Source organism: Lactuca saligna, chromosome 4 (assembly GCF_052625555.1).
Source record: "Lactuca saligna cultivar CGN05327 chromosome 4, ASM5262555v1, whole genome shotgun sequence".
Taxonomy (NCBI): domain Eukaryota; kingdom Viridiplantae; phylum Streptophyta; class Magnoliopsida; order Asterales; family Asteraceae; genus Lactuca; species Lactuca saligna.
Window position 1 is genome coordinate 190,211,339 of NC_136420.1, and position 16,012 is coordinate 190,227,350.

Sequence of the window (16,012 nt, forward strand, 5' to 3'; positions counted from 1 at the left end):
GCCACGACGGCCCTTGTTTGTTCCCGCTTCGGTCCCACGCCCGTTTTGTTTATTCCCATCGACAAATTTAGAATGATTAAGAAATATTTATTATATGCGTTTACATTTCATGCGTCTTTTTTTAATAACAGCGATCCTCTGACCTTTAACAAGTTGCGGATCATTTCTGTAATTTTGATCAGGCATGAAAGGGATATGCCCCTATATAAACAGCGTTCGGTGCTACACAATCTTCATTCATACTTCAACCTTTAAACACATATTTGAAAGCTACACGAATTCGAATTAACTTTTCTTGAGAGACAAGTTTGGGGTAAAAATGGCGTCAGAAGGAGTTGTTATCGGCTGCCACACCGTCGACCAATGGAAGGAGCAGTTTGACACGCACGTCGGCTCTACCAAATTGGTAACCTCAACTTCCTTGTTATGTTCATCTACTTAGAATTTGTTTTTGTTTTATGATATGAGTTTATTCGTTATCATTCGATTATATGGCTTTGCTTTAATTTGGGGATTTATCCTTTCGAGTATGTTCAGTAGGTAGTTTGTAAGCTTGGATTTAGTTTTAGAATACATTGATTCAACAATATAATATCGTTTATTGATTCATATATATGAGTTATTAATGACAGGTGGTTGTGGATTTCACAGCCTCATGGTGTGGTCCTTGCCGTATGATTGCACCAATCTTGGCTGAGCTTGCTACAAATATTCCACATGTTACCTTTCTTAAGGTTGATGTTGATGAACTTAAGGTAAATTTACTCCAATCATCTTCGTATTCAAATTGTGTTAGGGCTATTTTGGGTGTGTAAAAATAAGGAATTTGTGTTTTTCTTGGTGTTACAGAGCATTGCTCAGGAGTACTCAGTGAGGTCAATTCCAACATTCGTGTTTCTTAAGGAAGGAAAGATAGTGGACAAGGTTGTGGGTGCTAAGAAAGATGAACTTAGTGCCTGTGTCGCTAAACATGCAGGAGAGGCTACTGTTTCTGCTTAATGTATTCTAAATATGAAAGATTGTGAGCAACTTTTTGTGTAATCATGTTTATGACTTGTGGTTTATCTTTATGCATAAATGGAAGTTGCTGTGATGTGAAGAAAATGGCTTTTTTTACGGTTGGTGTTGGGTTTTTTACTTGTCATTATAAAAGAATGGGAAGTGATATTGCCACCGTAAATTTTTATACTTCCACTGGAAAATAATACAGATCGACAATTATACCCTTCTTTACTTTAGAGAGAGAACTACCAATATTATCTTAAAAAAAACCTAAGATCTTCAAGCGGATATCAGAGTTGGGATTTGACGTACGAAGTTCTCACCGGAAAACAAAAAACGAGTATTTTACATAACAAAGCTGACATCACTCAGATGTCATTTCTCGCCCGGGCGTTGAGGTCCAACTGGACGTTGCCGGAGTACAAACATATCCCGGAAACGGACTTGCACTCGAATAGGTAACTCACTAAGTAGGTTCCCGTCTTCTTCATAATAGATCACACCGGAGAAATACAGGGGCTGATATTTATTCCCTATCAGTATCTCCTTCCGGCAGCCTGTCGCCTCTGTGCTCACCTCCTTCTTCTCATGCTCTCTTCATCCGGTGGCGCAACTTGATCGCTTTGTTGCTTATGGAGGAAATTAATTAGTTTCTTCGTCATCCCCAGATAGATCTTTGTATTGTTGTTCAACTTTTCGAGACTATAACCGTTTGCTTAGCATAGAGAAGCAGCATAGATGTTGTCGATTGCAAAACGCCGGTGAACATACGCTTAGCCTTGAGCCCTTGACATCGCTAGAGCTTGCGCTGTCGTTACCGGGTTTGCTCGCCATGTCGGAGTAATAGTTTGAAAGACTTGAATTGTAAATTGTGTATTGAAAACTAAACATATACAAGAATTTATACACAGAAGACAAAACTGAAACCTAATTTAACTCCTGATAAACAGGAATAGTGGTACACGAAGGTAATTGACCTAAGGACTAGGTGAAACATTGACTCTGTTACTTTCACTTTATAGCCGTTGCATTTTGTAGACGTTATTACCCCCCTGCAAGCTCAAGTGGGTGTTGAACTTGAAGCTTGGTGCGAAGTGTGGCAATGCGATCCTTGCTAAGTGGTTTGGTGAATATATCGGCAAGGTGATCACGGGATGAAATGTGACTAATACGAAGGGATTGACTATCAACTTGTTCTTTAACAAAGTGGTAATCAAGAGCTATATGCTTGGATCTTGAGCTGATGACTGGGTTTTTACACATGAATGTGGCACCGACATTGTCACAAAAAATAATGGGAGACTGTGGAAGTTTGATATGAAGATCTCGTAGTAAGTGTTGTATCCATAGTAATTCCGCAGTAGTGTAGGCTAGAGAGCGATATTCCGCCTCTGTACTGGAGCGAGCAACAACCCTTTGCTTGCGAGATGTCCAGCTAATCAAGTTAGGACCATGAAAAATTGCAAAGCCATATTGAGAATGACTATCGTCTTTGTCAGAGATCCAACCGGAGTCAGAATAAGCCAGAAGAGAAGACACCTTGTGTGATTGAAAGTGAAGGCAATGTTGTATTGTGCCATTCAGATAGCAGAGGATGCGTTTAACGGCTTGCCAATGAAGTGTGGTAGGAGCATGCATGAATTGATAGACACGATTGATAGCGAATGCAATATCTGGGCGAGTGATAGTAGCATATTGTAAAGAACCAACTGTTTGTCTGTATAATCGTGGGTCAGAGAATGGGTCACCAGTTTGCGTGAGAGGCACGGATGGATCTGCTAGAGTTGTGACTGGTTTGGCATCTGTCATCTTGGTGCGAAGAAGAATATCACTAATATACTTTTGTTGTGATAGTTGAAGCCCCTGTGTTGATTTGGTGATCTGAACACCAAGAAAATATGTGAGATTACCAATATCTTTTAGTGCAAACGTATGATTGAGATTTTGTATGATTTTGTGGACGATATCAGGATTGGTTCCGGTGATGATGAGATCATCAATGTAAACCAACACATAGATGATAACAACAGGGGACTTGTGCACAAATAATGATGTGTCAGAGTGGCAGGCGCGAAAACCATGATGAACCAGGTGATGTTTGAGTTGGTTGGACCAAGCTCCCGGGGCTTGTTTGAGCCCGTATATAGCTTTATGAAGTTTACAAACTGCATGAGGGTTAGACTGACTTATAAAACCTTGTGGTTGTTCCATGTAGACTTCCTCAGTTAAGACTCCATTGAGGAATGCATTGTTGATATCTAATTGTCGAATCGTCCAACCATTAGATAGAGCAATGGAGAGAACCAAGCGGATGGTAGTTGGTTTGATTACGGGACTAAAGGTTTCAAAGAAATCAATGCCTTCTTCTTGACTGAAACCTTTAGCCACGAGTCTAGCCTTGTAGCGTTCAATAGTGCCATCCGAATGCCTTTTGACCTTGAAAATCCACTTACAACCCACAATGTTAGCATTAGATGGAAATGACACAAGTGTCCAGGTGTTATTACGCATTAAAGCGTCAAATTCATTTTTCATTGCATTTAACCAAAAAGAATTATTGAGGGCTTGAGGGATGTTTCTTGGTTCCGAGGTGGGAGGAGAGACTGTATTTGTGAGAAAAGTTTTAGGTTTGAGAGAGTTGGTGCGAGCACGAGTTATCATATTGTGTTTGTTGTTTGCAGCAGGGCGAAAGATGTGTGTGGGGTGTTGTTTGGCTTGGGAACTGTGAGTAGGGCGTCTATGAGATGGACAGGAAGAGTGAGATGATGTGAGTGGAGAGGAGATTGAAGGATTTGAATCAGCAGGGGTAACAGTTGATGGTGGTTTTGACTGAGAGATAAGAGGGGGGAGGGAGGAGTAGGTGGAAGTACAGAGAGGCTTGCTTGTTGTAAAAGATTAGGGGAGGTAGGTGAAGTGGGAGATACATTGGAAGGAGATGATTCGGTATGGGACGGGTTAGTAGCAAACGGGAACAATTCTTCATTGAATATAACATGTCGAGAAATGTAGAGTCTGGAGGTGGGGCGATGAAGGCATAAGTAACCTTTGTGAGAGGTGCTGTACCCTAAGAATACACACGGTAGAGATCGAAAATCCAATTTATGGGAGTGGTAGGGACGGAGAAATGGGTAACAAAGACAGCCAAAGGTTCGTAAGAAACCATAATCAGGTTCCTTTTTATAAAGAGTAGAATAGGGTGAATGGTAATTGAGAGTGGGTGTGATGGTACGATTGTGAACATAAGTGGCTGTTTTGAAAGCGTGTTCCCAGTAGTCATGGGGTAGGGAGGAGTGAGCAAGTAACGACAAGCCTTTTTCAATGATAATTCGATTTCTACGCTCAACAAACCGGTTTTGTTTGGGAGTATATGGGCATGCAATACGGTGATTAATGCCAGAGGCAACGAGATAAGAAGAAACATTCCGGTATTCACCTCCCCAGTCTGATTGGAAGCTTTGTATTTCACATCCAAATTGAGTTTTTATCATTGTACGAAAATGAATAAAGGTTTGCAAGACTTGAGATTTGGTTTGAAGAAAATAGATCCACACAAATTTTGTAAAGTCATCAATAAATAACACAAAATAGCGATTTCCATTAATGGATAATAACGGGGATGGGCCCCAAACATCTGAATACATAAGCTCAAAAGGTTTGGAACAGGAAATATGAGAAGATTGAAATGGAAGTTTGTGACTTTTGCCTAATTGGTATCTTACTGCTCTGATACCATAATAGTTTGAAAGACTTGAATTGTAAATTGTGTATTGAAAACTAAACATATACAAGAATTTATACACAGAAGACAAAACTGAAACCTAATTTAACTCCTGATAAACAGGAATAGTGGTACACGAAGGTAATTAACCTAAGGACTAGGTGAAACATTGACTCAGTTACTTTCACTTTATAGCCGTTGCATTTTGTAGACGTTATTAAGGAGGAAGGGCTGTGATTTGATTCCAATACTAGGAGGATGAGGGAATACATATAGGGAGGTGATATTGCGATTGCAACAAAACGAACAAAGAAGGCTACATGGTGGTACAGTTTGAACCATAATATGGGAAATACAAAATCAATCAAATCCAATCCTTTTGTCGCCATGACTGTGACGAAAGGTAGTTTAGTGATGTATATTTATGACGAGGCCTCTTTTGTTTTGAGTGATATAAAGTCATCTTCCAGATATCAGATGCTTATTTGAAAACAGAAGCTACAAAGGTTCATTTGTTTTCAATTCTTAATTTGTATGATCACACTCCGAAACTCCAAACGATTCCTCCATGGGATGTGAGATTATGGAGATGTTTGAAAATATAATTTTCTTTCAGTAAAAAAAATACTATTTTATAGGAGCAGTTATTATCCTGGATTTATGGTGTGCGTTTTGAAAACTAAAACGAGGTTGCTTTCTTTTAAGTAAATAGGGGCAAAATTGTCGATTCATATTTTTTTAAGTGGAACTATCAAAAATTGCCGTGGCAATATCACCTCCCTAAAAGAATAGGGAATGCTTATAGTTGATGTTTAAGACAATACTTTTGGTAATGTGAACAATGCCTTAAATATATTGTTAGTTGTAACACATATATTAACGGTAACACTTCATGCATATTATATGACTTTATGACAAGCAATATAAATGGAGACTTGTCTGGAACATCGGTTAGTTATGGAATCTAATCACATGTGATTGAGATGCTAGACATTATACAAAAGATTATAAGGCCATAGAAGTAGTCACAACATCACATCAAAAGTGTTGTGTGTCTCCACCGTTTTAGGGTACTCATCACTATACATCACCAATTTTTATTTAATTTTCAATTATTCAATAAATTAATTGATAAATGAAACAAATAAAAACATTACTTATAATTAAAAAAAAGTTACATCGATTTAAATAAAAGGAAAACAACATAATCGATTAATAAAAATAACCTAACATTGGAAAAAATCACATATCCTTGTCTTTTCACTAAAAAAGACAAAACTGCAAAATGGTCCGTGTGGTATCTATTTTTTCCAAGGATTAATTCAAACCTCGATTTTTTGGTTTCGCGGTTATTTTAAGTTAGTTTCATTGTGTATCTAGGAACACTACCTCTAGGGCGTCTAGTACACAAACATCATTAAACTATTAGAGATCCTCGCCAAGATCGGTCTGGTACATCCCATAAGAACTCAGCATCGTACATCCCACATAACCAACTCTAATAAGTGTGTGACTGCCGAAACTCTTGTAATCTCACTCGATGTAATGAAATTAAACGTGAGACAGTACTGCATAGAAGAACCGGTAGAAATCATTGATAGAGAATACCCACATCTTTCCACAACCCTTGGAGTCCCACTAAAAAATTCTAAATTTCCGGATGAAATTCCCTCTAACGGAGGGATGATGCAACAACCGGAAAATTAAGGTCGATTAAAGGCAACAAGTCAACTTAGTCAACTCGACTTTTACTAATACATTAAGGTTTAAAACTATGTTTCCTGATGTATGTCTTACAATTATAATACAAAGTATATATCTTTCTCTTTCTCTCTCTCTCTCCATTATCTCTCTACCTCAAATCTCTCTCGATCTCAAATCTCTCCTAAATATCACTCTCTATCTCAAATCTCTCCCAAATCTCTCTATATATCTCAAATCTCTCCTAATCTCTCTCAAATCTCTTTCAACTTTTTTTTTATAAACACCAACATCATCCTATTCCTTCCTTAGTCGAAAATAGCTCAAAACCGAAGGAGAAAACTCAAAAGAACAAGCCCATTCCGGAATACACTATTCATTCTCGGAGCCTCTATTCTTGGTCTGGAACACCTACTGTTTCCGTACCTCCTGAGTTGGCTTTGGACCCTCTCACCCGGACAATCTTGCTCCAGACAATTGCTGATCCGTAACTTCTAACTTCGGAAAGCTTCGCATCACTCTGGAAGGATCAGCCATCTCGCACACAGACTCCTTCGCATCTCGGAAGAAGGAACTCCAGAATCGAACCCACTCGGAAACACCAGCCACTCCGAAAATTACTGATTGGCTCCGGAACTTCCTGAACCACTTCGGACCCTCGCAGATTCAGGACTCCACTCCGGATTTTTGACCATTTCGGACCTTCTCTTCATTTTAAGAGATTTTGATGTCGGGAATCCCAACAAACTCGTATTTTTTTATAACCCAGACCCCTTAAACCCCTATTTTATGCTAAATTTGAATATTTAAAACATATTTACATAAAATAATATTTACGATTTATAAAGATATTATTTTAAATCATAAAGTGATGTTGGCCAATAAAGGAGATAAGAAGGTTTGACTTCATGAAAAAGATGTTCCACCATTTTCTCATGCAATTTAATATTCAACATATATCCATGAAATTAACCAACAGATTCCCAAGTATGTATCACATCAAGTTTCCTACTCCCTATATTTGGACGTTTTTCTTCGAAAAAGCCCCACAATCTCTTATCATTTTACCTTCTGTCCATTTCAATTCTCTCTCTAGAGTAACTCCAAGCTTCAAATGAGTTAAAGTCTTCAAGCTTACTCTAATATTTGGTGAGTATTTTCGTAAATCCCTAGTGATTTAATACATTTTCATGTTCATATCATCCTATTTTACACATAATATTATGTGTTAACATCCTTAGGGTATCATAAGCTTCAAAGAGTTCAACAAGCACTTCAGGTGTTTTAGGCTTGAAATCCTCAATTCATCACTTCGAATCATCCACCAAACCAAACCAATGTGAGTTCATACCCCCATATTTTTCAAGATTTTCTATGTTTTATGGGGGGGGGGGGTGACAACCCGTAATTTATTCCGTCACTGTAACTCGTTTCCGTTAATAAAGCCGTTACGTTCCAATTTTTCCGTTAGTTTTGTTTTAAATTAATTTATTGTGACTTCTATTTAGGTTTCATAAGTGTCGGGATACATTTTAAACATTAAAATATTTTCCATATTCGTTTGGAAAATATTTAGTTTCATCTAAGTCGTGATTACGGTAACTTAATCGGGTACGACCAAATGCCCCGTTTAACGTCAGTATCGGGTAGATTTTCACTGGGTCATAAACTCAACCCCTATATAAGGGATTGAGTGACATCATTTTGAAGCTTTTTCTCTCTCTTAAAACACTTTCTCTCACTACTCTCTCTCTAAAAATCCAATTTTGGTCCAAAAACCTCCTTTCAAGCCTCAAATTGGTAAGCAATCTATCCTAACTTGTTGTTTAACTTGATTGGTATGAAAATTCATGTTTGAATCACTCAAAACACCTATGAACATGTGTTTATGGTTGGGAACACCTCCCAAAACCTTAAACATCTCTAAAGAGGGTTTTGAAGCCCCAAAACCCCTCCAAATCACTTCTAGTGCTTAGTTAAGACCTTTGGACTTGCAGGAATGGACTTAGAGCACCAAAATCTTACCATTTAGGGGGTAAACTTGAGTTTATGGCCCAAGAACATGCCTAGACTGTAAAGCCTCATCCATGGACCATAAACACCATTTAAGGTGTTAGTTTGCCCCTAAACACCTCCAAAAAGCTTCCATGAGAGTATAGAACCTTGTTATCCTCCAAGTGACGCACCAAAACATACACAAATGGGTCAAACTTGAGTTTACGGACCAAGAATTCTTAGATCGTAAACACCTTTTCTTAGACCTTAAACTCCTCCAATGGGTGTTAAAGTGCCCTTAATACCTTGTATGGCTTAGAAATAGGTCTAGAACTTAGCATGCTTAACCTTCAACCACCAAATCACATGAATCATGGACAAACATGAGTTTACTACCGTAAACTCATGTGTTTAAGGTAGTAAACTCACCTAGAACATCTTCATAGACCGTAAACTCCTTTTACAAGGTCAATTCAAGTCCCAATCACTTCCTAAGCCATGGAATCAACCCTAGAACCTTCCTTTGTGCATTGTAATTGACCTAGGACCACCAAAACACATTAAGACATGGCACATAAGAGTTTATGGCCGTAAACTCCTCAAATGGTCCTTAGGATGTTTAAATCACCTTCCAAAGCCTTGAAACCAAGTGTAGCATCATCCCTAAAGTGTTATAAGGCCATTTTGCAACCAAGAACACCCCCACCATGAGTTTATGGCCGTAAACTCATGGGGAGTTGGTCATTTGGACCGTAAACTCCATTAGGAGTTTACTCTTGAAGAGTAAACTCCATATCCAAGCCATACTCATCCGTAGATGCCACCCGGGTCACTCCAAACACTTGATTTGAAGTGTTTTTCGCGTCTTGGAGTGTATATTCATATCTAATTAGTGGTTCAAAGTCTAATTAGATACAATTATGTATCATTTCATATTATATAGAAACCTCACGCGTTATCAAGCCCCGAACTGACACTTAGCATCCAAACCGACTCGTTTCTCGACGGGTGAGTTCATACCCCTACGCCTTTTTCCGTGTTTTCAATGTTTTCAGGGGGGAAATACAAGCAAACTATAAATGTTTTCGGAACTTAAAACTGACGAAATTCTAAAAATATTGGGCAAAAATTTAGATATCTTTACCCCTTACGTATTATGCGGAGCATAAGGGATGTTTTATCGAACATAGTTACGTGGATTTCAATTACAGTAAAGGAAACAATCAAACCAATCAAATTATTACAGGAATAATTTGGGATCTTAGTTCTTGTTTTACGGACACATATTTCATGCAAAGTTAATAGATAAACTATGTCTGATTCAGTTTATCTCTGTTTAATTTAGAATATCATGCCAGATAATTTCATTGTATTAAACTGTTTTACTGTATGATGTTTGATAACCACCGAGTATACCGTGAATAATTTAATACTAGCTTGTAAGATTTATCTTCATTAAACCCTTCGGGATATTAGTAAATCCTCCCCGGAAGTGTAACCAGAGTCTTCTGGAGGGAGAGTGTGGAATTTGTGAATAGATCTATTCGGGATTGACAATCCCACACCTAAACTGCTAGCTACAGTTAGGCGGGAACGCCTGGGGTGACAAGTTCTGGATATCGCCCGATGCCTGAAGAACGTCAAGGAGGTCTCATTGTCATATTAGCATGGTTACTCAACTCACAATATGTATTAATATCAAAATATAGGTTTATTCACGGAATCTATATCTTCTCTTAATCTATAGTTTTACTGGATGGTATTCCCAGTGGTTTTAAATCTATAGTTTTATATAGTAAAACTACCTACTGTTGTCCTGGATGGTATTCCCAGGGATCTTTCAATATATAGTTTTATGTATTAAACTATCTACTGTTGTATTGAATGGAAATTCAGAACTTTAACAAAACTGTCTTTATAAGAAAATATGGGATTTTCTTGGATAACAACCTTTCAGAAAACCAAAAGAAACATGATCTTTTTACATAAACAAACAGCTTATGAACTCACCAGCTTTATGTTGATTTTCAAACTGTTTGTATTCTCAGGTCCACATTAGACAGGTACCCGAAATCTTTAGGAGAAGACGGAGCGTATTAGAATACACATCTTACTTTTGTTCAAACTTTTGTATAGATAAGCATGTATCACTTTACTCTTAAACAAATGTAATTATTCATATGTAATGTAATGTTTTGTGTTTACTATGCTTACTATGTACATTGGTTGCGATACTTACATGACGTCCTCCGCCCTGGAAAGTTTCCGCCATTGGTTTCCGGGTGTGATAGATTGGTAACAGAGCCCTTGTTTATAGTGAACTAGTATACCAAACCTTACATGGTATAAGACTATAAACACTAAGGGGCCAAAGTGCTCTGAACTAAAAGTATACTTTAAAATACAAGTATACCTAACCACCGGGATCCGTAACTACGAGTAGAACAAAACAAAAGTAATTGGGTGTTGTGTGCTATGGGTAAACCTGGGCAGTTATGTAGTCGTGTCTAGGGTCAATATAGCCTGATTAACTATATTCATTCGAGACATGACCAATATGTTCTTGGGAGTGACTGTGGTGTGCAGCATGCCTAAAACTTACCTAAGCTCCAAACAATAATCCATCGATTCAACGAAACATAAGATACTATGGGAGTATCTTAGTCAGAACTTAGTACTTTGTAGAAATTCATTCAGAGTGATGCTACCCACCTTTCCTTAGCGATAATTTATCTGCTTTGATAACTCTTTCCTATTTTATCGCTTACTAGAACTTTATATCGATCATAAAGAGATATTTCTCGTTCCATATCTCTTGATTCAATTCAGAGGAATTATGATCCTCTCTTTCCTGGATATTATAGATCAAGATGCCTCCAAGAAAGAGACCCAGTTCGAAGAACAACAACCCTCCGCCACCACAACCTCCTTCTCAATTTGATCCTGTGATGTTACAGGCAGCTGTTACTGCCGCAGTAGTAGCCGCCATGTCTCAAATGAACCCCGGTGGCTCCGGTGGTCCTGGAGGTGGTACCCAACCTCAAAACCAAGAAGGAATCCAGGGACACCGGAAGAAGAGTTCATATAAAGACTTTATGAACACGAAGCCCACACCTTTCGATAGCACTGGAGGTGTCATTTCCTTAACTCGATGGTTTGAGAAATCGAATCTATTTTCGAGATCTGTGTCTGCTCTGAATCAGATAAGCTGCAGTTTTCTGCCTGCACCTTCACCGATAAAGCCCTGACTTGGTGGAACAGCGGAGTCAAATCCCTAACCCTAGATGTAGCCAATGCTATGGGTTGGGAGGCCATGAAGGATCTTCTACTTGCTGAGTACTGCCCGTGGGGCGAGTTGCAAAAATTGGAGCATGAACTTTGGAATCTAAAGACGAAGGGTTCCGACATCACACACCTACAGATTCAAAGACCTACCACTTCTCTGTCCGAGAATGGTTACCCCAGAAAGTAAAAAGATTGAAAGATTTATCTGGGGATTGACCCAGCCAACCAAAGGGAATGTTTTGGCTGCAAAGCCAAACACATTTGACAGCGCTAAATGTCTGACACAAACCCTGATTGATCACGAAGACAGTCCTGATGAGAAGGTCACCACTCCTGAGCCGGTTAAAAGTAGTGGTGGTAATAAAAAGAAATTCTGGAACAAACGAAAGGCTCAAGGTTCACAAGGATCCTCTAAGAAACAGCAAATTGTGGCAGTCCACACTGCTACTACCCTTGCTGCTGTTTCTGTCGTTGGATCTACCTCTCAGACTCCTACCAGCGGGTACAATGGTACTCTTCCATGGTGCAACAAGTGAAGCTATCATCATCATACTCCAGGGCCCTGTCGCGAAAGACTCTTCAACAACTGTGGCAAGAAGGGCCACCTTGCTCGAAACTGCAGAAAACCAACCCAATCAACAGATCAATCTTCCGGAGTGGGTGTCAGTCAGGCCTGCTATGAATGTGGGGAAGTAGGGCATTTCAAGAGAAACTGTCCCAAGGCAGCTACAACGGGTAACACTGGGAGATTCCTAGCTATGGGACGAGAAGAGGCAGTCGCCGATCCCACCGTTGTCTCGGGTACGTTCCTCCTCGATAACTCTTATGCTAGTATCCTTTTCGATTCTGGTGCTGAACGTAGTTTTGTTAGCCATACATTAAAACATTTTGTTAAAAGTAATCCCCAACCATTAACCGAAACATTTACCATCGAAATGGCTAATGGTGAGAAAGAAAGCACTAGCGACATATTCATGGGTTGTACCCTTACCTTAAACGATCATTCCTTCTCCATCGACCTAATTCCATTTTCCATTAAGGGCTTTGATGTTATTATTGGCATGGATTGGTTGAGTCCCAATCACGCTGATATCATTTGTTATGAAAAAGCCATCCATCTCAATCTCCCATCTGGCCAGACTCTCATGATCTATCGCGATAAACTTAGCTCCAATCTTCGTATCATTTCATGCATCAAAGCTCAAAAGCTTTTGCGAAAGGAGTGCCAAGCATTCCTAGCCCATGTCATTAACGAGAACCAGGAAGTTAAAGACTGATGTGTGTAAACTCAACTAGTTTTAAACCTACTTTTAATTATAAAATAAACATACAAAGGCAGTGGACCTATCAATTGTGGTAAAGCTAAATAAGTAGGGTATTGAACACATGGAACGGTAAACAATTAAAATAAATGCTAATATTATCTAAACTTAAATAATAAAAAGTGGTTTTCTCTAGTTTTACAAGACTAGAAACTTACTAACTATTACTTAAACTAAAAACTAGAAAAGCAAAGATTCAACTAAATTCAATGATGAAGGGGACTTCTGTTTAGTTCAACTCAATTGATCCTATGGTTGATATTATGGTAATAGTGCAATTGATTAATTTTTCTATTGGCTACCGATTCAAGTAATTAGATTCACGTTCGCTGCACTAATCCTTAGAGAACAAACTAACTCAAACAGTGGTCAGTTGTCTAATTTAATTTAATTCACTAGGTTATTTATTCAGTTTAATTTAGACTTGTAATAGCTAACTAATTAGGTCCTTTAGTTAACCTCTTGTTGATGATCATCACACAAGCTCACACATGAATTTATCTATTTTTCTATTAATTCTAGTTTCACAGTCGCTAATCCTAGTCATATAATAAAGTGGTCATATAAATTATATGAGGTAGAAATTAAGAGATGTTCATGCAACTTAATTATCTTCCTATTAACAGAAAAGTGGTTATCATTCACACATAAGGTTCTTTAACAAGCTAGAATTAACAAAATCACCAATAATAAATCAATCCTACCATATATCAAACCAAAGTATCAATTTTGTCTCCCCAAACAGAAGTTTAAAGGTTTTAGCTCATGATTGCAACAGAAACAAGCTCAAAAACGAAATCAATTGGTAAAAACATAGTTCAAACAAGAGATTAGGTAAGAGTAAACTAGATTTTGACTTGATTGTCCTTTAAATTGAATGTAGGGTTGATTCCTTAGCTTCCCACGCTCCAGTAGCACCATTAGTCGACAATTGGCCTCCAAGGGTTCACCTATATGCTAGGGTATCGATCTGAAAGTCCCTTTATATAGATTTTCACAAAACAGAGGCTACTCGGCGAGTCCGTCACTTAAAACCCGTGTTCGGCAAGTTAGCGCTTCCAGAATCGCGAAACTTCTGACGAACTCGGCGAGTTGATGGCCTACGTTCCGAGTCCCTTTGGAATCAGCATTTTCTCAATACATGAAAGTCATCCGAAATTGTGTCTAGTTTTCATAACATTTTGAATCTCGTTAATCGGAGTTACGGTTCATGAGATATGGCCAAAACACTGACGAGGGGTCAAGCTGTCCAGCAACATCCTTCTTTCTTCAAAATCCAAGATCCAAGCTTCCAATCACTAGTTCTGCTTCCTTTTCCACCAGAGCATGTCATTGTTGCTGAAAAATGAAATTCTAAACTATTTAAGCACCTTTTGTTCATTAAATGAGACAAAAACAACATAAAATATTAAGATAATGCATGAATTTTATAACTAAATATGCCCATATCAAAATACCCCACACTTGACTTTTTCTTGCCCCCAAGCAAAACTGACTTTTAGTACAATAATATTACATAAGACAATCCCAATCGAACCCAGCCATTATACCAAGACCGCAACGCATGCATTTGTGTCTAAAATTTTTCCTAAAGAACCCCCATACTCTAAATACTCACAATCCTCATAAACATTCGCCCACTTTTTCCGAACAATGCTCATTTTATGCATCCCTACGAATCCATCCGTAGAAAACCTCCTAACCTCAAGGTATTTTTGGTTGAGCAACCCAAGCATACATAATCTAGACAATTACAATTTATGATACCACTATGGATCTCTTTTAGAATTCTTCACTTCTTTGACATTTGATCTTTAATTTTTGGGTATCTTCAACTTTTGAATTTCTTTAGAATTTTTGATCTTTGAACTTCATACTTTAACTTTGATGCTCCAAAAATTCTTCAAACTTTTTCTTGTAATTCTCTCCCTTTTTTTTTAACATGTAACTCACTTTTTCCACTCAAAACCCTACATGCTTAAGCAGGGGCGCTCAACTTCAACCTTTATTGGTTAGCGATAATGATTTTCCTGGATACATTTCTGGTACACGATGCTAAACATATTGCATCCTTCAAACTAAGCGAGGTCGTGTTTTTGTCCCATGATTTCACTGGAATAAGGAAGCCACAAATGCACTAGAATGTATATAGGTTCAACTAAACATTTGGGTCTTCATGTAATCATCAAATATAATACTAGCATGATCCCTAATTGCTTTACCAAAATTTTCTAAATTAGCCCTAGCAATTTTCATGCAAAATTTTCAAAATTTAACTAAAATTTAACTAATATAACCAACCCCCTACCCCACACTTAATTTATGCAATGTCCCCATTGCATATTATGCATGATAAAGAACAATAAAATAAAGAGGGAATTGGAACAAACTCCACTGGGATAGTAGTTGCAAGGTTGAACTTCTTCATTTAAAGCTCCATCTTCACCTGACTTTAAACATAGGAATAGCTCATCCATGCCTTGGGTGTCATTCGTCTCGTGTGGTACAGTCTTTATAAAAGCTCCAAATATAAGGGAAAAGCTCTTGGAAATGCTCGGAAAATGATCTTCAAAGAATAAAAACAATGCCCATATCAAATGTCATCAAATCTTCATCTCAACAGTAAGAAGAATGAGCGACTCATCGAGTAAGTATGTAGACTTGCCGAGTTGAAGCGTAAATCGCAGAAGAATCGTGAATTTTCACATGGACTCGGCGAGTCCATAAGATGCACTCGGTGAGTAGACCATTGTGTGAAAAAAAATTTATTCTGTCCAAGTCTGTTTCTGATGTATGGGTTATATAAACTAATAATTTCCCTCTTTTTTCTGTAGGTAATAAACACTCTATAACCCTTCTATCAATTAGACTCATAGCTTGACTCAAAACTTCGTTTCCTCTCTCGCCTAGACTCGATTTCTCGCTTCGTCAGCCTTGACTCTAGACCCTCACATGCAATCCTACGCTTCAAACTGAAAAGATCAAAACA

The 16,012-nt window shown here is 38.2% G+C and overlaps 1 protein-coding gene and 1 long non-coding RNA gene across 2 annotated transcripts; both read left to right on the forward strand.

The window, feature by feature from the left end:
* The first annotated feature begins 211 nt into the window (after positions 1-211).
* On the forward strand, positions 212-1,116 carry LOC145043188 (thioredoxin H-type-like). The gene is made up of 3 exons (XM_078991759.1): positions 212-406; positions 633-755; positions 850-1,116. Exons 1-3 carry the CDS (start codon positions 320-322, stop codon positions 997-999), a joined length of 360 nt encoding a protein of 119 aa, XP_078847885.1. The 5' UTR covers positions 212-319; the 3' UTR covers positions 1,000-1,116.
* Positions 1,117-7,435: 6,319 nt separating this feature from the next.
* On the forward strand, positions 7,436-10,562 carry LOC145038982 (uncharacterized). The gene is made up of 3 exons (XR_013679667.1): positions 7,436-7,570; positions 7,663-7,760; positions 10,465-10,562. It is a non-coding gene; the product is annotated as an uncharacterized LOC145038982 (long non-coding RNA).
* Positions 10,563-16,012: the final 5,450 nt, after the last annotated feature.